Raw genomic sequence first — 25,247 nt, 5'->3', positions numbered from 1 at the left:
AGTGCAAACACGGGACCCCTTTTCTACACTGCGGCAAACTAATATTAAGGCGATTCGCACTTTCTTTTGCACGTTACGATTATGAGGTTGTCAGCTCGGATTATGAAGACACGCATACAGTGGAGGACTCACAGTGCAATCACAGCCGATTAATGGCGGGGTCGTCTCACCAGGCTACACAAGACCCACCCCAAGACTGTCCCCAAAAGGCGATCATAACGTCAGCGAACACATCTCTCTATACTATATAAAAGAAAAAGGCAACTTTCCTTTCTTTACACCTTTTTTTCCTTTTATCCCAAACCAAAGCCTTTCTCTCTTAACACTGCAGAAGAAACAAACTAATTTTCTTTAAATGCCGGTAAGGCACATTGCCAGAGGCACAAATTTGAACGTTCACATAGAAAATGTAATTTCTATACCACAGCCGTCGTGTAGCGCCTTTCAAAAGGGATCTACTACCGAGAGATGATCCATATACATTTTAGCTGCTGTTAGTTACTTACCTGTTGTGTTACACGTCTTTAAAATGTAGTTTACCCGAAATCACTCCAGTAGTGCTCAATGTACCTGTACTTCTTAAAACGTTAATGTTTTACTGTTTAATAACTTATAGACTATATTTTATTTTTTCCCTTGCACTCAGTGACCAAAGCTATACACACACATATAGACACATACAAACATACACACAAGTATATGTATGTGTATATATATGTATGTGTATATATATATATATATACAAACACACACCCCATCTACATATTATATATATATATATATATATATATATATACACATATATACACACACACACACACACACACACACACATACACACATATATATAATTTGTGTATGTGTATGTATGTGTGTGTATATATGATGTAGATAGGTATGTATATATATATAAGTGTATATGTAGATATGTATATAGATATGAAGATATGTATGTGTATATATGTATATATATATATGTATGTATGTGTGTGTGTGTGTGTGTGTGTGTATATGACAGCAGCAATCCAAGCTGTGAGAAAACGGTAAAAAGGAGGCGTGTCAGACGTCGTGGTACATTTTCTGATGCAGCTAGACGAAAAAAACTTTGTGACGCTGCCGCCAAATACACAAAACAATTACTTTGACAATCATGTTACGTTATTTTCAAAATGTTTCCTTTTCTTTCTCTTTCCTTCTTTAACACACTACTTCTCGCTGCCAATATATATATATATATATATATATATATATATATATATATATATATATATATAGATAGATAGATAGATAGATAGATAGATAGATAGATAGATAGATAGATAGATAGATAGATAGATAGATAGATAGATAGATATGAGAACAACACTCATATCAATGACAAAACAATTACATTAACAATCATGTTACGTTATGTTTAAAATTTTTCCTTTTCTTTTTCGTACCTTCTTTAACACAATACTTCTCCGCTGCGAAGCGCGGGTATTCTGCTAGTTTAAGAATATAACTGTAGAAAAAGAAGTTGGCTTAGGGTACAAAGCAGTTATGTCCGTTTGGCTGGTGCAGAGGTAACAACTACTGACTCATAATCAAAAGGTTGTGGGTTCGATCCCCGGGTTCTCCAACATTTACCATTTAGTGAGCTGCTATTTTTATTACTATTATATAATAGAAACATACATTTGATTTAAATCTGTAACAGCCGGTGTAAATTGTACATGTAAAAGTTTTTTTTTTTTTTAAATTCAGTTTTATTCTCTCAGTCACATTCACCCTCTCCCTGATCTGAAACGGCTAGTATTCAAATAAATACGTGCTATAACAGAGGCGACCTCAGATGAGGAGGAAGGTTCTACTTCGGAAAAAGAGAAGAGAAGCCCTCCCCGCAAGAAATGTCCTGTCACACATAAGAACACAGGTATGCCAGATATAAAGTCCAAAGATGGCACCATTTAGATGCAGCAAAAGGATGGGCATTATCCTGCCTGTCATTATGTTTTGTGATGGTCTTTTATATATATATATATATATATATATATATATATATATATATATACTAGCAAAATACCAAGCCTTGTGAGTAGTGTGTTAAAGAAGCAATGAAAAGAAAAGGAAACATTTTGAAAATAACGTAACATGATTGTCAATGTAATTGTTTTGTCACTGTTGTGAGTGATGAGTGTTGCTGTCATATATATATATATATATATATATATATATATATTTACACACACACATACATATATATACACATATCTATACATATGCACATATATATACACACACACACACATATATCTTACGTGCAAGTCTGTGTGGATATTATGAACTGTCGTATTTGTTCAAGTTCTATTTAAATTTTAAATAGAAGGAATTTTTATTTAGTCGACAGAAATATCTTTGGTAGGAATGGTAAAACAGACAGGAATATTATTCCTGAATAAATCAACTCAAACCTTAAACAACTTATAATATTTTGCTCTCCATAAAATATATCCTGTCAAAATTATACAAATTCAAATATGAACATGCTGCATAACAAAACCTGGAAATATAAATAAAATGTGTTCCTTTCAGCAATAACAAATCAAATCATTCAGTTGTCTTTGCTCATATGTCATTTTAGAGCTGGACGCCTGGCATCTTTTTTTGGCAACAAGTTCGTTTATGTTTGGTGTGAGGTTCTGTGTTGTGGAGATTCTCAGGATGGATTGCAGGTGCTCATCAGTGAGGCGACTCCTGTGTGCTGTTTTGTTAGTCTTTATCACTGAGAAGAGCTTCTCACACAGATATGTGCTACCAAACATGCACAAGGTTCGAGCCGCATGTAGACGGACTTTTTTTGTTCTTCAAAGTCACCAAAGCGCCGTGCAAACTCAGTGCGCTCAGTTTATCAGCAAAGTTCGTATTTTGGGAACACCGTAGTGACGACTTGGTTCAACATTACTTGGCAACAGGGAAAGTGGGGCAAGTTGCACTGGTGCATTTGTGTCTCCCATAAAAGCAGCTTCACTTGAAATCACTTTGTGATTGTGCACAGGTAAAAACGTCCGCTGAAGTGTCAGATTCTTATTTAATTCTTCTGCTTTCTGTATCTTCTGCATTGCATTCAGGTCTTTCAGGTTACCCTGATGTTTTGTCTCATAGTGCCGTCTTAGATTAAATTCTGTAATTACAGCCACATTAGCTCCACAAATGAGACACACGGGTTCAGTAAACATATACTTAGCCTCCCATTGCTTTTAAAGGCTCTATTTTCAGAATCAACTTTTCTCTTCAGCATCGTGTGAGCTAGCTTCGCAATAACTTGCAGCATCATAAGCTAGACTTGATTAACGTGGTAAGTGTTAGCAAGGCAGCTGAAGCGCTGCATTATGGGATCTGTAGTTTATTGTGTTACCAGCGCTTCATATACCCGGGCCATTAATAACAATAATACAGTATATAAAATGATCTCGCGGGCGGATATAATTACGCCGGGCGGATGTGGCCTGCGGCCCTTGAGTTTGACACATATGGACTAAATAGAACTTGAAAAGATATATTTTTTCAAATTTGATTGCGCAATTCAGATAGAGTTGACATGCACTACAGCCTGCAAGCCTCAATAAGTCATCCTCCCCTTGCTCTTACTTTTTTACCGTTCATCTAATGAATACACTGAGTATGGCTTTACCAAAACAATCATTGATGGCAAATAAAGTATCCATTATTCGAGTATGTAGATCGGGTTATATATACATATATATATACCCGCGTATCGCAGCGGACGTAGTGTGTTAAAGAAGCTATGAAAAAGAAAAGGGAACATTTTAAAAATAACGTAACATGACTGTCAATATACAGTATTTGTTTTGTGAGTTTACTGAGTGTTGCTGTCATCAAGGATTTGATTATCATTATTTCTTTCAATCAGGTTCATATTTGTAGGATGTGTTGTGTTCAAGTTACATTCCGTGTTTGTCAATCGTTGTAAAGATGACAGGTTTCATTCATTGATTCGTTTCTTACTGCATCAATAAACAGCTCGTCTTCTTCTTTATCTGAGACCCGACACACTGCATGCACGGGTTTTTTACACTGTCTTCCTTTAGCGGACATTGACTTTTTCCACCGTGTGCTTTGTTTCCACAGTAGCTGCATTTATGAATATGCTTGTATGTATCAGGCGCTTCATATTTTTGCTGCCTTTTCAATTGTGTAATTCGCTTTTGTTCAGCTCTTTGGAACTGTTGCTTTTTGTCTGTGCACTGCGTCAGTTCACGTGAGCCGCTCGGTGTACATGCATCGAAGTTTCCCAGCTGTGCTGGTGCCATGTCGTGCTATGTCCATGGCTGTATCTAATGTTACCGAAGTCCCGGCACTTAAAACTTTCTCTCGCAGTTTCGCTGAGTTTGTGCCAAACACCACCCTGACCATCTCATCTTCCTCTGCATAAGCACAGTCCTTCACCCGTGAATATTTACCCGTGGCAGTTTGCTATTGGATTGCCGCTGATGGACGGCCTTATATTGGTAGGCACTAAATTACAAACGCCAGCGCAGCCTGTCTATGAACTTAATTTAAAGTTTAGGTTTACATCGTGCTTTGTTTCAGTAGCAGAACTCATGAATATGGTTGTATATGTCACTCGCTCGCTTCTTATTGTTTCGCTGCCTTCTCAATTATATAATGCATGTTTTCTTCAGCGCTTTTTGGGCTTCTTCCTGGTTTTCTACGTACTGCGTGATTACGTGGAAGGCGTGATGATGTCACACGAAACTCCGCCCCCACGGGTTTCAAGCTCATCTCCATTACAGTAAATGGAGTAAAACAGCTTTCAGTTATGACCATTACGCGTAGAATTTCGATATGAAACCGGCCCAACTTTTGTAAGGAAGCTGTAAGGAATAACCCTACCAAATTTCAGCCTTCTACCTACACGGGAAGTTGGAGAATTAGTGATGAGTCAGTCAGTCAGTCAGTGAGGGCTTTGCCGTTTATTAGTATACTAGCAGAATACCCGCGCTTCGCAGCGGAGAAGTAGTGTGTTAAAGAAGTTATGAAGAAGAAAAGCAAACATTTTAAAAATAACGTAAGATCATTGTTAATGTAATTGTTTTGTCATTGATATGAGTGTTGTTGTCATATCTATCTATTTATATATATATATATATATATATATATATATATATATATATATATATATATATAGCAAAATACCTGCGATTGGCAGCAGAGAAGTAAAAAGAAAAGGAAACATTTTAATAATAACGTAACATGATTGACAATGTAATTGTTTTGTAATTGTCATGAGTGTTGCTGGCATATATATATATATATATATATATATATACACACACACACACAGACACATATATAAACATATATATATAGACATATAAACATATATATATATATAAATATATATATATATATATATATATATATACATACACATCTATACACACTGTATATACAACATATACATATCTACATATATACTGTATATACACATATATATATACAAATCTACATATATATCTACATATATATATATTAGGGGTGGGACTCGATTAAAAAAATTAATCCAATTAATTAGAGGCTGTGTAAGAATTAATCTTGATTAATCGTATGTAATCGCACGTAAATTTGCCCCAAATCGCAAATGTTTTTTTTTTATTTAAAAGCGGTTTTAGTGGGCGACAGAATCAAATAATAGACATGGACATGAATATTGTAAACTGAAGCTGTTTTAATTTCTGAAAAAAAGCTTTTAAACTGCATTTGAATTCAAAACAGAAACAAAAATATCATCCCTGGTTAAAATTGGGCAGACTTAAAAATAAAGTGGTAGTTTAAGTACTTTAAGTACATTTTCAGAATAGTATTGTCTTTAAATAATAATAACCAAAATTTCACCATAAAGTGCAGTTTTTCTTCTTAAAAAAATAAGTCAGAAACATAAAAGGTAATTTGACCAGCTTACTCTTTAAACTCTGAGTAACATTAGCCAAAATTATTTTGTACATTAGGCTAAAACAGTGTGATCATTGAACATTTTGTAATTAGATGTATTTAGAATTACTAACGGTCACGGAAGTCCAATGATCCCCAGTAAGAGCCACAAAGTCCGCTTTCTGTAATGCATCTAATTTTGCTTGCTTTTCAGTGTGCACAAAACCATGCTTTTATCAAGGCTTCGCTCGGGTAGTCGAAATGATCAGTCGTAGGAACGCGCTTTATTCCGACTCTAACATTTTTGTAGCTGTGATGTGTGCATCAGTGTAATGGATGTACCAGGAAATCATGCATTGACAAAAGTTCCGTTTGCTTGGAATTGAAAGTGTGATTAAATGCGTTATTTTTAACGCGTTATGGAGTACATGCATCGAAGCTTCTCAGCTGTGCTTGTGCTAAGAAAGGGAAAATTTTAAAAATAACGTAACATGATTCTGCGTTAACCTAATATTTTTCATACGTCCCAAACCAAGGAGATCGAAGGTAAAATGAATCGGTAGCGCGTACATATCAGTACATCCCTCTCGGGAATCGAACGGCGTTAGAGGCTAAGACTCTACAATTGCGCCACAGCGTGTGGCTTGTCTATGCTAAAGTATGTATTGTAGATCGGGGTATATATATACATTTATATATATACCCGTGTATCCAGTGGAGAAGTAGAAGTTATGAAAAGAAAAGGGAACATTTTAAAAATAACGTAACATGATTGTCAATATACAGTAATTGTTTTGTGAGTGTTATTGAATGTTGCTGTCATCAAGGATTTGATTATCATTATTTCTTTCAATCAGGCTCGTATTTGTAGGATGTGTTCAAGTTACATTCCGTGTTTGTCAATCGTTGTAAAGATAAGAGGTTTCATTCATCGATTAGTTCCTTACTGCATCAATAAACAGCTCGTCTTCCTTTTATCTGTGATGTGACAAACTGCATGCACGGGTTTTTTTTACACTGTCTTCCTTTAGCGGGACATTCACTTTTTCCACCGTGTGCTTTGTTTCCGCAGTAGCTGCACTTATGAATATGATTGTATGTATAAGACGCTTCATATTTTTTGCTGCCTTCTCAATTGTGTAATTCGGTTTTGTTCAGCACTCTTTGGAACTGTTGCTTTTGTCTGTGCACTGCGTCAGTTCACGTGAGCAGCTTGGTGTTCTTGCATCGAAGGTTCCCAGCTGTACTGGTGCCATCTCGTGTAATGTCAGCTAAGACCCGGCACTTAAAAGTTTCTCTCGCAGTTTCAATGAGTTTGTGCCAAACACCACCCTGACCATCTCATCTTCCTCTGCATAAGCACAGTCCTTCACCGTGAATATTTACCGCAGTGTTTGTATTGGATTGCGCTGATGGACGGCCTTATATGGGCAGGCACTAAATTACAAGCGCTAGTGGCAGCCTGTCTATGAACTTAATTTAATATAAACTTACGGTTCACGCGTGCTTTGTTTCCGCAGTAGCTGTACTTATGAATATGCTTGTATGCATCATTTGCTTCATAATGTTTTTCTGCCTTCTCAATTGTGAAATGGCGTTTTGTGCTCATCGCTGGAGTTCTTCCTTGTTCTCTACGTACTTACGTAGGAGGCGTGATGATGTCACACGAAACTCCCCCGCCATCTCCAACTCAAGACTCCATTACATTATATGGGAAAAATAGCTTCCAGTTATGACCCTTATGCGTAGAATTTGAAATGAAACCTGCCCAACTTTTGTAAGTAAGCTGTAAGGAATAAGCCTGCCAAATTTCAGCCTTCTACCTACGGGAAGTTGGAGAATTAGTGATGAGTCAGTGAGTGAGTGAGTGAGTGAGTGAGGGCTTTCCTTTTATTAGTATGTATATAGATATATATATATATATATATACATATACAGTATATATATATATATATATCTACAGTATAGAAAAAACAAATGTATATGTTACTTATATAAAAGCCAGACTGAATGTTATTTACCTTGATTTATTTATCTTCCTACAGCGTAAAGTCACAAGTAGACTGCAGAGCTTCCTGTGTTTGATCGACACAGGCATACAGACAAAGTACATGTGCATTGCAACTCCTTATTCAAGAAAAGATCCCAGTCGTCCCACGGGAGAAAGAATTTCTGAGACTAAGGTCATAAAGCTTATGAAACCGTTTCTGGACAAAGGCAGAACCAAAACAACAGTTTCGTAAAGTGCGATAGGAGCTTCCACCTGCAGCTAAAGTCATTTGCATACTGAAGTAGCATTGCACATGTACGTTGTCATTTTTTCTTCATTTTTCATTTTCTGGAGTATTTTTTCCTTGTCAATATTGAATTTGTATAACTTCTGCAAAATGTATCTGATATCTACACTACTTTCCTAAAATAAAATTAAATGATAAAAAATGTAAAAACAAAAAAAATATGAACTATTGATATTATTATCTATAACGTCAATATCATCATTTTTTGCAAGTGCATTGAATGCATGTTTACTCAAGTACAATGAATTGCAGGATTAATCTTATGTGAAAGTACTCTGCACTGCTTGCTCTTAAAATAATGAAGGTATGCAATTAGATAAGATAACCATGGATTCTGTACATATACTACAAAGAGGAGATTTTTTTTTTCCACACAGAAAATTTGTGTGTGTCTACAAATCCACAGAATAAAAAAATAAAATATAATTGGTTTGCTTAAATATTCAAAAACCTCATATTTACTCTTGGTGGAGGCACCGTTTTCTTCAACAGCTGGTTTCATTCTTTGGTTTTTGCATAGTTTTCAAAAAAGATTATAATTACACCTTTAGATGAACAATGCATTAAAATTATAAAAACAGATTACGGATTAAATAAAAAATATGCACAGAGCAGCGCTAATACAAATAACTTAATTTCTATCACAAATACCCGTAACGCACATACAATTCGGTTCAGTTCTTCCTAAACATTAAATATGGCTCTATTAAATGTTAGAGCATTAACCAACAAGATGTTTTCCATCAACGATCTTATTAGTGATAGGAAAATTGATTTTATTGCACTAAGTGAAATGTGGCTTAGCTCAGATGGTGTGGCTGTTATAATCGAATCTGCGCCTCCGAATTACAGCTTTCCTCATACGGATCGTCAAGGTAAGAAAGGCGCTGGTTTAGCAAACATTTACTCAAGCCGGTTAAAGTGTAAAGATGTCGGCTTTGGCAAATTCAAGTCCTTTGAGTATCTTGCTGTTGTTATTCATAGAGTTTCTCAGTTTTTAGTATTATCCGTGTATAGACCTCCTAAATATAATGCGTCTTTCTTTGAGGAATTCTCAGACTTGGTGTCAATTATAATTACAAACTATGACACGTTCCTAAGAGTCAGTGACTACAACTTTCATATCAATAATCCGTGTGACCCGAAAGTAAAAGAATTCATGAACTTCCTGGACTCTTTTGATTTGAGCCAGCACATTAGTCAGCCTACACATAAAGCAGGTCATACGTTAGACTTAGTAATTACTAAAGGACTAAAAGTTGATGTGAAGCAGATCACTGATATTGGTCTATCAGACCATTTTCTGTTACTATTTAATACAGAAATAATGAAAGAAAATATTCACGAGAAGCATATTTTTAAAAAACACTTCTTTGATTTATCAGCAGCTTCAAAATTGACAAACATTCTAAGAAACCAGTCTGTTTGTAGTGCTTACTACAATAGTGAGAATTATGTAAATAGTAAGGTGGAAAATTTTAATATTAAGGTGATAGTTGCTGCTGACATAGTCGCACCTGAAAAGACCCAAAGAGTGTCTGATCTTAAGAGAACATGCTGTAGAGCAGAGCATAAATGGAGAAAAACTAAACTGACTGTCCATTATGAAATATTGAAGGTTAAAATAACAGAATACAACAACATAGTCCATCTTGAGAGGTGCTGTTATTTCTCTAGAATTATAAATAACAATGCTAGTAATCCCAGAGTCTTATTCTCTATGATTGATCATCTGCTAAATCCAGATCACTCAATGGAATGCCTCCAAAAACGTCCAGTGAAACTTGTAAGGCTTTTGCTGTATTTTTCAATCAAAAATTAATGATATTAGAAATAATATAGTACATCTCCTCAATACTGAACCACTTAAACCCCGGTACTCCGTTTTAAACAAATTAAATTCTTTCACCAGGATAGATTTACCTGATTTATATAAATTAATTTCTCAACTGAGACCCTCCATCTGTGTCGTTGACCCAATACCAACAAGTTTGTTTAAAGAAGTATTGGGTGTACTAATTGATAGTATTTTTGACATAGTAAAATTTTAGTGATTGACAATAATGGATATAATGAGGTTATTAGAAATAAACTTGATGCATTAGGATTAAAAGTCAAGACAGAGGTAAAGAATTTTGGGGTAACTATTGACTCTGACCTGAATTTTAAATCACATATTAATAAGATTACTAGGACAGCATTTTTCCACTTAAGAAATATAGCAAAAGTTAGACCTCTTATAACACTGGAAGATGCTGAGAAATTAATCCACGCTTTTGTTTACAGTCGACTAGATTACTGTAACGCTCTCCTCTCAGGACTACCCAAAAAAGATCGATTGCAAGTAGTGCAGAATGCAGCTGCTAGAATGTTAACTAAAAAAAGAAAATCAGAGCACATCTCTCCAGTTTTGATGTCACTACATTGGTTACCTGTGTCGTTTAGAATTGACTTCAAAATCCTGCTTATAGTTTACAAAGCCTTAAATAATCTTGCTCCATTTTATATTTCGGAATGTCTTACATCTTGCACTCCAAATCGTAACTTTAGCTATTCAAATGAGTGTCTGCTTAGTCTGCTGTTATGCACCTAAAATCTAGAATAGTATGCCAATAGGAATTCGCCAGGCTAATACGGTGGAGCACTTTAAAACACTGCTGAAAACACATTACTTTAACATGGCTTTCTCATAGCTTCATCTTAGTTAAATCCTGATGCTCTGTATATTCAATTAATTATCATTTTTATTCATGGTATTCATGTTCAAAATCCATACTATCCCCTACTTTCTCTTCTGTTCTTTTTCTGGTTTTCTGGGGTGGCACCCTGCGCCACCACCTCCTGATCAAAGCACCGTGATGTCCCTACATTGATGGATTAAAGACCTGAAGTCCACATGACCATCATCATCAAGTTCTTCCATGAGAACCTTGGTCACTATGAGGACTGACTGATGTAATGTATGTTAGATAGAACGCCTAGAGGGTGCTGGGCGGTCTCGTGGCTTGGAACCCCTACAGATTTTACTTTTTTCTCCAACCAGTTTTTTTGGTTTTTCTGTCCTCCCTGGCCATCAGACCTTACTTTTATTCTGTGTTAATTAGTGTTCCCTTATTTTAATTCTTATTTATTTTGTCTTTTTTTCTCTTTCTTCATCATGTAAAGTACTTTGAGCTGCATTATTTGTATGAAAATGTGCTACATAAATAAATGTTGTTGTTGTTAAACAGTGTCTTAAACTGCTTAGATTTGACTTAAGGACAGTATACAGTGCTGTGGAAAAGTATTAGTCCCAGTACTGATTTACTCTATTTCTGCTTATCCATAACACTTAATAGTTAATTTAGTATAATAAAAAAGACATCCTGAATAAATAATACACGGTTTTTAAATTATCATTTTATTCATTGAGGGAGCTAAAGTACACCAACACCTGTATCACCTAGACAAAAGATTAAGGAAATGCAGTCAGGTGCATGATGAAGAAAAGACAAGGATTCACAACTTTGCACCAACATTTAATGGTGTGGATTGTAGGTTTAAATAAAAAAAAAAAACAAAGAGAATATCATTAATCACATTTTCTGACTAGAATTTCAAAGTTGCAACAACATGGGCATTTGAATTAAAGTAACTTGAGAAAACGCAAGGAAGGACAGAAGCATGACATGCACACTGATGAAATATATAAAAATTTAAAAACACATGGCAGATAATGATGGCCACGGTGCTTCTAGTGTTGAATTACATAATGTATACAGTATCAAGAGGCAAACATCTCATTTGCGTTAATCCAATTACATCACATAATCAATCACTTATAAAGGTTTGCATTACAACGACATATTAGACTTGCTCATGACCACAGTTAATCCTGCATTTGTGTGACTTGTGTCTCTGTGAAAGTGTTTTTTCTCTTTAACTAGAAAGCAACAAAGCAGTCCAACATATGACCAAATCTTAACTTAGAGAGGCATGGTGGGGCAGTGGTTATCCCTGCTGCGGCATAGTTCATAGCACATTTCTGGGTCACAAAAATCAGTCTGGCATAAGTTGGCAGGCACTTCCCTAGCCAATCACAGACACCTAAAATACCATATCACATTTATAGTCCAATCAAAACTAGTTCAGTACCTTCTCCCACATTGACTTCAATGCATTTAACCATGTTCACCAAAATTCACGAACAATTCCGTTATTTTCGTTGACTTTGAGGTTGCGATGGATGTCCAGGGACCTTGCCTCTCTGGGACACCTGGAGAACGGAAGGAGCAGGAGAGGGGCAGTATCTTCCCCGGAATGCAAGAGGGAAGCCTCCCTGGATTGCATGGGGGCCATGGAGTTTGGTGGGGACACGAGGTGAACCAAATTCAGCAGCATTCACTCATCAATACTGATTTGGGAGGAATGCCATTTTATATTTTTTGCCAGACTCTAAAAAAAATATTAACCACCAAGAATGAAATTACAGTATGATAGACACCCAAGAAAATTATATGATTAATTTTACACTTGTTTGATCAATATTGCAGGAACAATTACTGTATATATTTAAATTAGACATATTTTGCTGCTTACCAGTTGTTTGGTTGCTGAGGGTACGTTACTGTAGGAGCAATCAGTGGAACTGGAGGAGTAGGAAATTTTTTTCGGAAAACAGAGCATGAGCCTGAGGGAGGAGAAAAAAAAAAATAATCACATGTTGATCATATATGGATTTAGTTTTGAACAAGATGCTATTTTTGCTCATCATCCCAGTGACAAGGAAACCTGAAAATGTCTAGAAGGCCTAGGTAAGAAGAGCTGTAATTCTGCTTATTCCAAAAGACTTTAGACCAACCAAAGGTGTACCATCTCCAGGACGCTGTAAACTTAAATCTTTGCTTCTTCATACTATTATCAATCCAAATTTACAGCTAGTGTGTACTCTTTAAAAATATAAAAATTAGATTATGTGGAGAACCTGTAAAATGAGGACCATCTTGTAACTTAAGCAGTTCTTAAGACGCGCCAACTCACCTGCTAGTTACCAAAGAACTCTTAGGAAAACCTTCTTTCGTCAAGACAAAAGAATAATAACCAAAAACTTACCCTTGCAAGGTAAATTTGCTTCTGAGACATATGGAGTGAAAGATATTGAAAAACTAGGAGATATAAAAGCAGCCCCATTGATGACAACTATGGCTTTCAAAATAAAGAAACCATAAGTTGTGTGCTTATCTCTTAAAATCAAATGGTTAAAGGATCACTATCCAACAAGAGAGGAGCAAGAAAGGAACATTATGGGAGACTTCAAAAGACTGTAAATGAAGACCAGGCAGATAATGCAAGGAGTGATGAAGATGAAAAAATAGATGACAGAGCAGAGAGTGGGCTATATGTAGAAGTAAAACAGGGACTTCCACTAGTGAGGACAGAAATTGCAAAGTGGTTGAGCCTAAGTAACAATCTGATGAACAATAAGGTATTATGAGCCAAGAAATATAGATATGAAAGTACATTATCTCTTCAAGAAAGACTGATATGAAAGTACATTATCTTTTCTGTGTATCATAACTTATTACAGATTATGAAAGCTAACATTGAATATTGGTGATAAGTTTACAAAGCTTAAAGACAACTTTAAATATACATTCAAAATAAATATTTTTTAATAACCTTGAAAGCAGCAGTATTTAGCGGGAACTGATGAACATATTTGGGTAGGAAAAGTTACCTTAAATACACATGGAAAGTATCAGACTACAGAAAATTACAGGATGTAAGAGAAGTTACCAAGTACAGAATTAATAAAAGCAAACAGCTTCACAATAATTAGTCAATAAATAAATAAATAAAGAAAGAAAAACAACAGTAACAATGCAAAGACAACACAACTGTTTTAGCCTCATTCATAGTCAAAGAAAAAATGTATATGTTGTAAATATAAGTATTTTTTTCTCGTTTTGCTGTTGGAAGTGCATCAGTGCCATGAGAGTGATGAAAACATTGATATGACTGGTTGATGATGATGCTGTTAAACTGATCTGAGATAGAGTTCACATATTTTATCTTTTTAATACTGATGAAAAGAAAATAAGAAAATTTAAACTAGTAAAAAAATAAACATTCAGTGGATGATATCCAAAACGAAACTCCAAAAACGCGGAGGGTGTAAAAGTGTAACTGCAAAATTTTAAAACAAAACATTGTCACTAAATATCAAAAAATACCCAATGCAATGAAATCCTGTATTAGGAACTGTGGCATAAACTTAGCCAACTTTATTTTAGAAGATGTCATTATTAATCTTTGAACATTTTCAGGAACACATTGGCAACAACAACTAAGGATAAGAAAATGCTAAGGTTTATCATTAAAAAGAATCTGATGAGTCTCACTATGAGAATGCCATTGAAGACCAATACTCTGATTTTAAATTAAAGTGATGTACCTTCACATTAAAGTTTTCATGTCATTTACAAAGGCATCTTTTTAAAATGGACGAAAAGGCATATGATCGATGCCTAGATAGATGTTTAACTACACTGGCCACGCTTGAAGGGACTGTGTAGTGTGGAAGATGAATGTTCTCTTCGTTCCCTTGTACTAATTCATGTCTGAGAAGTAAACTTTACGAAACCATACATTATGTAAAAGCATGCTTTGCTGAGCAAAACAGAAAAATATTTGTCAAAAGGACTCAAGGTCTAAGCATTCCACACACGAGTCTGCCTTATCACGTTTTCCCTTAGTTTACATCTGAACGCCATAACAAAGGGGCCAAGAAATCAAGTTTTACAAGGGGTCGTTGAAGGGGCTCAAGGATTGTGTATAATAAACGTGTTGACTGTTGCATTTCATAATGATATTAAATCACGCATTCTAGAGGTATAAAAACTTTACCCCACCTAACAGACAGGGTTCAGAAGAGCCCTGACGCTGTCATGTATATTGATTGTCTGCTTTTCTGAAACGTTTCTCACTGTGACACTGCAAAATAAAGCTGCTTTATAACCACACCTGCTGTCTTGTCTGAAGTCTTCGTACACAGTAATTTGGCGCCCAAACGTGGGGCAGGGGACGAGCAGACGACTCCTCGAGCAGGATCGTCCAAAAGACCGTAGTGGAGCTGATTCCGGCCGGATCGGGTCCAGCTCCGGTAAAAGTTAGGGCTGGCCTGCCTTGGGCGTTTCCTACGTGGGGAGTCCCTGACCTCCTCCTAGCCGATACCAGGCACGACTTGATGGGCATTTCCAGGCAGGTGGACGGATTCCCAGTGAGTAGATCGGGGGATTCCCGTTAGTTTGACTGGTGTGCCTGAAGTAATACGAATATAGAAATAAAAAGAATAGAAAGCATATGCAAAATAAAGAATAAGAGAGCATACTGTATCAGAACCATAGGAGGGTTCTAGGGACTCACGGAAAGTGGCTTTTGGGACCCTACGGAAAACGGCACACTATGAATGTTAGCAAGTCACCCCCTGTGAAGTGGAATAGAAAGGGGCGAGTGGCACGCTCCTAAAATAATAAAGAGGAATGGGGGTGAAAGGGCATAGATAAAAGTGTGTGTCTAAATAAACGGGAGGTTAAGTTTTCCATCCGCTGTCTAGTTATACTCTTGTCTCAACGGGTTGCTCGGGTGACGGAGACTATACCCTGGCAGATTGACGCATTCAAGGCGTCTGATGAAGGGATCGAGGTAAAAACCTCCATATCCCGGACTCCATGCTGAGTATCGATGTAGGATTCTGTAGGATGCGAAAAAATGGACACGAAGTCACCTGAAGCTGTAATCCGAGGATAGGAGTGGACGGCGGGTGGAACGGGGTTAAACGAGGGCTAAGTCACTTTCTGCTGAGATCCTGCCGCTCACTATGGTAAAACCAAACAGCAAGCCAGTCAAAAAGTCCCCCCCAGAGTCCTAAAAACCTAATGCTGGAAGGATTATTTTCGAGGGATCGCCAGGCTCTACATACTGGTGGACCAAAGAATGGGTCCCCTAGAAAGCTCATTGAAAAGAAGACAGGATTAGGTTTTAAAAAGGCATGTAGGAAGTGGAATAAGCACAGTGGGGGGTAGACGGCCAGTGGAAGGAACTGGAGATATGAGTGAGATACAGGAAATTAGAAAAATACTGTGCAGAAATACAGTGGGTACGGAAAGTATTCAGACCCCCTTCAATTTTTCACTCTTTGTTATATTGCTAAAATCATTTAAATTAATTTTTTCCCTCATTAATGTACACACAGCACCCCATATTGACAAACAAAAAAAAAGAATTTTTGAAATTGTTGCAGATTTACTAAAAAAGAAAAACTGAAATATCACATGGTCCTAAGTATTCAGACCCTTTGCTCAGTATTTAGTAGAAGCACCCTTTTGAGCTAATACAGCCATGAGTTTTCTTGGGAAAGATGCAACAAGTTTTTCACACCTGGATTTGGGAATCCTCTGCCATTCCTCCTTGCAGATCCTCTCCAGTTCTGTCAGGTTAGATGGTAAACGTTGGTGGACAGCCATTCTTAGGTCTTTCCAGAGATGCTCAATTGGGTTTAAGTCAGGGCTCCGGCTGGGCAATTCAAGAACAGTCACAGAGTTGTTGTGAAGCCACTCCTTCGTTATTTTAGCCGTGTGCTTAGGGTCATTGTCTTGTTGGAAGGTAAACCTTCGGCCCAGTCTGAGGTCCTTAGCACTCTGGAGAAGGTTTTTGTCCAGGATATCCCTGTACTTGGCTGAATTCATCTTTTCCTCGATTGCAACCAGTCACCCTGTCCCTGCAGCTGAAAAACACCCCCACAGCATGATGCTGCCACCGTCATGCTTCACTGTGGGGACTGTATTGGACAAGTGATGAGCACTGCCTGGATGTCTCCACACATACCGCTTAGAATTAAGGCCAAAATGTTCTATCTTGGTCTCATCAGACCAGAGAATCTTATTTCTCACCATTTCAGAGTCCTTCAGGTGTCTTTTAGCAAACTCCATGCGGGCTGCCATGTGTCTTGCACTGAGAAGAGGCTTCCGACAGGCCACTCTGCCATAAAGCCATGACTGGTGGAGGGCTGCAGTGATGGTTGACTTTCTACAACTTTCTCCCATCTCCTGACTGCATCTCTGGAGCTCAGCCAAAGTGATCTTTGGGTTCTTCTTTACCTCTCTCACCAAGGCTATTCTCCCCTAGTAGCTCAGCTTGGCCGGACATTCAGCTCTAGGAAGGGTTCTGGTCATCCCAAACGTCTTCCATTTAAGGATTATGGAGGCCACTGTGCTCTTGGGAACCTTAAGTGCAGCAGAAATTTTTTTGTAACCTTGGCCAGATCTGTGCCTTGCCACAATTCTGTCTCTGAGCTCTTCAGGCAGTTCCTTTGACCTCATAATTTCTCATTTGCTCTGACATGCATTGTGAGCTGTAAGGTCTTATATAGACAGGTGTGTGGCTTTCCTAATCAAGTCCAATCAGTATAATCAAACACAGCTGGACTCAAATGAAGGTAATCTCAAGGATGATCAGAAGAAATGGAAAGCACCTGAGTTAAATATATGAGTGTCACATCAAAGGGTCTGAATACTTAGGACCATGTGATATTTCAGTTTTTCTTTTTTAGTAAATCTGCAACAATTTCAAAAATTCTTTTTTTTGTCTGTCAATATGGGGTGCTGTGTGTACATTAATGAGAAAAAAAAATTAAGTTAAATGATTTTAGCAAATGGCTGCAATATAACAAAGAGTGAAAAATTGAAGGGGGTCTGAATACTTTCCATACCCACTGTACACAGGGTTGTTGTAATGGAGGTCCTTATTGGATGGATATGTATAACAGATGGGAATTGGTTATTAAAGACCTACGTTGGAAGCAGCACAGAAACGGAATGAGCTTTTAGCTGCCGAAGTTAAGACTAGAAAGGAAAAGGAAGAGCTGCTTATAGCTTTACAGAAAGTGCAGGGTGATTCAGGTCCCCAGTCTGAAGGAAGAGGAGTGATAAAAAAAGACCCTTTATATACCGTGCTCTCTTCCCCAACACTTTACCCACAACCCCTTCCACCACCTCTTTCACTCCTTGCCCCAACGGTTCCTGTGGTTACCGATGCCCCAGCTACTGATGATTTCTTTGATGAACAATATCATTACGACCCCTCCTCACATACGGATCTGGATGATGAAACTGATGGCCACTTGTTAGGGGTTATGGGAGGCTCTTCTAACTCACACAAAAAGCCCTCCATTTCACAACGTACTAGAAGCAAGACCCTCCGAGATAAGTCCCCTGAAAACTTTACCCCGTTTAAGTCCCCAAAACCTTTTACACCCACATTTTCATGCCCTTTAATTGAGGTCCATAACCCCCGACACGATCCCACACAACCCCCAGGAAATGATAACCCCACTACTGTAATGATACATCGTAACTGTGATATTCAAGCGCTGAAAGACGTAGCTCTCCCTCTCTATTTCTCTAACCGAACAAGGGTTTTACTGTTCTATTCCTAAACTCCTGTGCCAAACCTCCCGCCATACTAAGCCCTCTTTTGCAGCCTGGACCCTGAACATCTCCTCATACACCATTCTCCTTAAAGCCCTACACTCTTTTCCTTCATGTCTTTTTCCACACTTGCAAGTCCCCAACACCCTCCACTGTACTGCCCAGTACTTCCCTTCTGAAGTGGACACACCTTGGTTAGAATCTTTTCTCTCTTCAGGTACTAGCCCAGAGACCCTCCATATCCCTTGCATTTTTTTCTCATCCACCAAAGCCGCTGCTTCAGTTCACCTCACATATTCACAAAGCGTTTTATATTTTGGAGGTTCGGTTCCCCATGTTTCCTTAGCCAAATCTAGCACCGTTCGCTGGATCGAAATTGGGGAATGGGTGGAACAATGTCTCAATAGGATGGACTGGCTGCACGTTGCTCCAGGTATTTTTGATACTTCAGATCATTTGATAACTAAGGTTTTACGTCGGGGTGACCTTCCAGTTATCCATTCATTATGCCATCCCACCCTTTCCACATTTTCATTACAGAATTCAAATCCCTCTTGGCTTTCCTCACTTCCCGATGCACTGTGGTCCCAGGGGAAAAATGATTATGGAAGGATAGCACACTGTGAGCCACTGGTGATTTACCCAAAATCCTCCTTCCACCCCCAGTGTCTCCAGAAGCAGAGGCTGGCATCTCCGCCGTACATTCCAATCTCGTGAAACGTAGAGCAATCATTCCAATTAAATACTCTCCAGTCAACTCCCCCATTTTACCTGTGAGAAAGACTGACGGTTCATGGTGTTTTCTTCAAGACCTTCGACAAGTTAACTCTGCAGGTTTTCCTGGGGCACCTATTGTTCCTAATCCTTCCACAATTCTTTCTATGATACCCCCGTCCACCCGTTATTTCTCTGTTATTGACCTTACTAACGCTTTCTTTTCTATTCCTGTGCACCCCGACTCTCAATTCTGGTTTGCCTTTACTTTCCAAAACCGCTGTTGGACATGGACCGTCATGCCTCAGGGATATACTGCAGCCCCTTGTGTATATGGACAAGCTCTTGCTCAAAATTTAGAAGGCTTTTGGCCAGATAAAGACAGTGTATTGATACAGTATGTAGATGATATAATGGTGTGTAGTACTACTGAAGAAGATTGTGCACATGATACTCAGAAATTGTTATTATTTTTAGCAGAAAATGGCCATAAAGTTTCTAAAGCAAAACTGCAGTTGATTCAACCTACCGTTAAATATTTAGGTCATGCCATTTCTTGCGAAACAAGAGCTCTCTCTAGCGACCATATAAACACCATTCAAAATCTTCCTAGACCTGTTACAAAGCAACAGGTTATGTCTGTATCAAGCATTCTAGGATACTGCTGGCAATAGATTTTAAACTTCACTGAAAGAGCACAGCTTTTGCAAACTTTAGCGAATACCCTTGATCTTCCCCTTTCTGGTCAAGTGGAATGGAATGAACAAGCTGAGAAGGCTCTGTGTGACTTAAAAAATGCACTTCTCTCTTCGCCTGCGTTGGGACTGCCTGACTTTTCTCATCCATTCACGCTGTTAAAGTTGAGGGACTGCCTGCTTGGATTCACGTCTCACATTGTAAAAGATGGCACCCTTGATTGTGGTATCCTTGTTTGCTGCCATATCCTGAAGATGTACAAACTGGGTTAACTGGAGAATTTACTCTTCCTGGTGTTTCTTTATGGACATATGAACGAGTGTGCCCTGTGATAGGATGGCATCCAGTTCAAGAGTGCCCACAACTTTGATAGGTGCCAGGTGACCATGACCCTGAACTGAAGCGGGTTAGAAAATGGATGGACTGATAAATGTATGAAAAATGATATATAAAGCATTGTTTAAAAGAAAGGTGGATTTTAGTTCTTCCTACAGATTATTTTCTAGAACATAATAGTAAAAATTGTATGTACTTTCAGCTATAAGAACAGCAATATTAGGACATTTTAGGGTGTTTATGTCGCCGGGGACTTCTTGTGTTTGTTTTTCCTGTTTGCAGGTTTCTGGTGGCTCAGTTAGCTTAGCTTAGCTTTAGCTTCTGTTGTGGGTCCTGAATCAGAACACATCTCCACTCAACCTGGGGCCAATGGCTAAAGTCAGTTTTCATCTGTCTTACAGTTGCTTTTATCGTTCTCCAAGTTGTAGCTTGCTGTATTGTTCCCTTGATAAGATACATTGTATCCAAGTATCTTACTGCCTCTATGGCAAAGGCTTACTTTTTACACAAAGAAAAAATGCTTCATATCAGCACAGTCATCCCACACTCCTCCGCCCACTCCACTCCATCCCCCTCTAATACCCTTTCCCACTCAACTCTCCCCTGATCAAATATTTCTTTGTTTGCTCAAAAGAGGGGAATGTGGAAGATGAATGTTCTCTTCATTCCCTTGTATTAATTCATGTCTGAGAAGTAAGCTTTACGAAACCATACATTATGTAAAAGCATGCTTTGCTAAGCAAAACAGAAAAATATTTGTCCAAAGGACTCAAGGTCTAAGCATTCCACACGAGTCTGCCTTATCACGTTTTCCCTTAGTTTACTTCTGAACGCCATAACAAAGGGGCCAAGAAATCAAGTTTTACAAGGGTGTTGAAAGGGCTCAAGGGTTGTGTATAATAAATGTGTTGACTGTTGCATTTCATATTGATATTAAATCACGCATTCTAGAGGTATAAAAACTTTACCCCACCCAACAGATGGGGTTCAGAAGAGCTTGGACACTGTCATGTATATTGTCTGCTTTTCTGAAACTTTTCTCACTGTGACACTGCAAAATAAAGCTGCTTTATAACCACACCTGCTGTCTTGTCTGAAGTCTTCGTCCACAGTAGTGAAAATCAGATTTTCTTGTGCTTAATGCACTGTCAAAAATGCCATCAGGCGCAGGACTACAACAGCATGATTACAATATTGAAAAGAAAGAAATTCTTTAAGAAACTACTGCAAATTGCCACGTTACATTGTGTTGATCACAACTCATAACATTTTTCAGACCTGGCAATGGTAGTCTTGTCATTAAATAAAAATACATCCAAACTTAAAGCAACACTTTAAAAGAAAGAAAAGTGATCAGTTTCATGTTTATTTGCGAGAGGACTGATTATAAGCAGTCCATAGCAATCAGAGTATATCTTGAATCAAACAATATTTGTAAAGCTAACTCAATAGAGCAAATAAACAAACAAATTAATAAATAAATATGTGCACATCTATTATGTTCACTTTACTGCAATGTGCTTTCATGTCTCTGTCCTATATTCTTGCAAGCTCGACTACATTCTACACTCGTTCACTTTATTAAATGCATTTGTTATTAATTTTGCTGCAAAACAACCTTATCCATTTAATATAGAGGAAGACACTTAGCTTTCAATCTTCAATGCCTGTTTAATGTAAAATGTTCACCCACAAAGCCTAACACCCCGGAGATATTATCGTTGAATGCAGAAAAAGCATTTGATATGGTTCAATGGGACTACCTTTTCTCTACATTGGAGAAATTTGGGTTTGGCCCAAACATATGTGCATGGATCAAACTACTGTACAGTATACCAGTCCAGAAGCTTCAGTTTGTATTAACAACATTATTTCAGACTACTTCAAAGTAGAATATGGTACTAGACAAGGATTTCCCCTGTCATCACTGCTTTTTGTAATCACCATTGATCCACAAAATACTTTTTTTGAATAAAAAGTGTGCTCATTGTAGTGAACTCTCTAGCACACAATACTAGATTGGACACTTTCCCTTTTATCATCGCAGATAAGTTTAAATACCTAGGGGTAAACATCACAAGTTAACATAATGCTCTTTATCAACAAAATTTTGCTCTCTGCAGGGAAAAACTTAACCAAGGCTTGCACAAATGGTCTACCCTCCACCTCACTTTAGCTGGAAGAATTAACACTGTCACGATGAATATACTTCCTAAGCTTCTTTGTCTATTTCAAACAAGTCCAATATTCATCAATAAACCATTTTAAGAAGTTAGATTCAATCATAACCTATTGGAATACAAAACATCCACACATCCAAAGGTTGACACTACAAAGACCTAAGGCTGAAGGTGGCATGGCTCTACCTAACTTTCAATTTTATTACTGGGTGGCAAATATACAATCTATAAAAGTCTGAAAAATTATAATTGCAACACAAACACTGACTTAATCAGTTTTAACGTGAAAAGATGCTGACGAAAGAAGAGAAGAAGCTTGCCGCTAGGGTGGAACAAACTATGAGTCAAGTGTATTCACTGCATGTTATCATGCAGTGCGCCGTTACTGGCATTACATAATATTTCAAATTGGGGGAAAAAAAAATCAAATTCTCACTAAGAGGATCTGTGTAAAAAAACCTGACAGGATCTAATCAATACCATTCTTAGAATAGGCATTTAAATTGGGGAAAGGGATTTTCTTCCATTTATTTCAACGCTTAAAGTTTTAGTCTGTCTGTTGACCTAGCTCTCTTTCACATTGGTGGGGGTTGATCTGTCAACTTTGACTTGCTTGTATGGAATGTTAGTTGCTTTGTGTTTAGTGGGGCAGCACGACGTAGGCATTTTGGCCATTAGTATATTTTTTCCATTTCTGTATGATGGACTAAACTGAACACTATGCCTCCATGATCTTGCTTTCTTCCCTAGAACTATGTACATAATTACACCCCTAACTTGTTCTGAAAGCTTTTTTGTCTTCATTTCAGCTTGTATTGAAGAAAATCAGTACCATACAAAAGGAGGTATTTATTCTAATAAATTAATTGAGAATGGGAGACCCACTCATTTCCTGCACAGATGAACTGCATCAATGAACAGGGTGAATTGGTAAGGTAATATACTATACATAAGGAAAAGCCTTGCGTGGTGGGCAGAGGCTCAAAAGTGGAGGAGGGACAATTTCCAAGAACTTTGTTACATTAGATTATTAGATTAAAGTTTTACACGTGTCCTTGCTTGCATAGTATATACATTTGTTAATATTTAAAAGATGCTTGAATGCAACCTCAGAACACTGACCACAGAAAAAAGTCTGCTGAAAGTACAAAAGAAACAGAATCCAACAGTTTTGCACAGCAAAAGGACAAACATGGGGTGCACCATTTTAATATGCATGCTAAAGGGGGGTAAAGATACAGAAACCCAACAGATACAGTAGCACTGAATACACAGATCTGTGCAATGGGGGATCAAAAATAAGATCAGTGTTGCTATTTAGCTTACAGACAGATCCTCAGCCTTACTTAGCAGATGGTGTGCTTGCTTGTGCACATACCCAACCCCATCCAGTGCTCAGAGCAGTTTGTATTTACATACTTATCAGTGCTTTGGCCATCCTGTTCTGGTCTGATTGTTACAATTTGTATTACATATTAAGGATTTTAAAAGTATTATTATTGCAAACACTTTTATTTAAATTTAGTTTCATATGTTGGCTATTAATATTCATTACATATTTTACACATTGCTATGACAGACTTCTGTCACACTTCATTTCTACATCATATCTATCACATCAAAAAAAATATTAGAGTCTCTGCTAATGTTATTACAGACTCAAACTAGCTTAATCTAATTTGAGCTCATAGGAGGACTGGCACATCAGCAGCAATGGTTAAAAGACAGAGAAGAAGCCTAGACAGGGAGCAGTCCCCATGGCTCTACACTCATGAAATTCTACACACAGAGACAATTTGGAATTACCAATTAAAATATTTTGTACAGCATTTTGCTGCAACTTCTGGTGTTTTAAATGTACTTTTATAAATAAATAATCTAATTTAATCTATTTTAGAATTAAAATGTGAGGAGATAAAAAGAAACCACACAAAGACTTGAGGAAAATATGTAAACTCCATGCAGACATTTTGGCATTGTCATTGAACTCAGCATGCTGCATCCATGAGGCTGCCGTGCTGCTAACTTCAGTCTTCTTTATTATTCTTCTGATTATTATTATATTTACATTAGTCCAGTAAAAGTCTTTATTTTATCTAAGTTGACTTGAAATGAAAATACACATGGAATTCAACTTAATCATGCACATACGAAGTTGGCTAGTGAGATGTTTTAAGACATGTAACTGTGATCCTAATTTGTTATAGAATCATTCCATGTTAAACCAATCAATGGCCCACATATTTCAGACTCAAAATATTCTGTAAAAATTACCAGGTATGCCCATGCTAGTCAGGAGACACTGAAATTTATTTATTTTTTGATGTAAGATCAATACTTTCCAAGATAAAGCCAGTTTACTGAGAGGAGGGAGGTGTCAATTTCACAAGTCCATAGCTCAAGAATTAGACCACCAAGCAGGCAAATACTGTGCACACTAGTACATTAATTGGTATAGTATGTAATGAAATTAAAACATTTGATCCAGATGATCTTGCATGGTCAAAGAAGCCCCTTGAGTTTTTGGCTTAGCTATGTTCAGGCCTATGAAACACATATTTGTAACCAACACAGACTTTTGATTTTCTTTTCCTTATTCAGATAACTAGATAGGCTATCTGAAA

General features: G+C 37.4%; 1 protein-coding gene across 3 annotated transcripts in view; it reads right to left on the bottom strand.

Moving 5' to 3' along the window:
* Positions 1–25,247, bottom strand: part of kiaa1328 (KIAA1328 ortholog) — a 348,340-nt gene that overhangs the window by 73,965 nt on the left and 249,128 nt on the right. For 2 of the 3 annotated variants that reach the window (XM_039759112.1, XM_039759111.1), the window contains one exon: positions 12,810–12,900. In XM_039759112.1, coding sequence (XP_039615046.1) covers positions 12,810–12,900 — 91 coding nt within the window. Of the gene's footprint in view, positions 1–11,622; positions 12,666–12,809; positions 12,901–25,247 lie in introns of those variants that run through there. The other variant, XM_039759113.1, reaches the window with a different exon arrangement.

Source organism: Polypterus senegalus, chromosome 7 (assembly GCF_016835505.1).
Source record: "Polypterus senegalus isolate Bchr_013 chromosome 7, ASM1683550v1, whole genome shotgun sequence".
Classification (NCBI taxonomy): domain Eukaryota; kingdom Metazoa; phylum Chordata; class Cladistia; order Polypteriformes; family Polypteridae; genus Polypterus; species Polypterus senegalus.
Note: the sequence above shows the minus strand (reverse complement) of the source record. Positions and strands in the feature narration are given on the sequence as shown.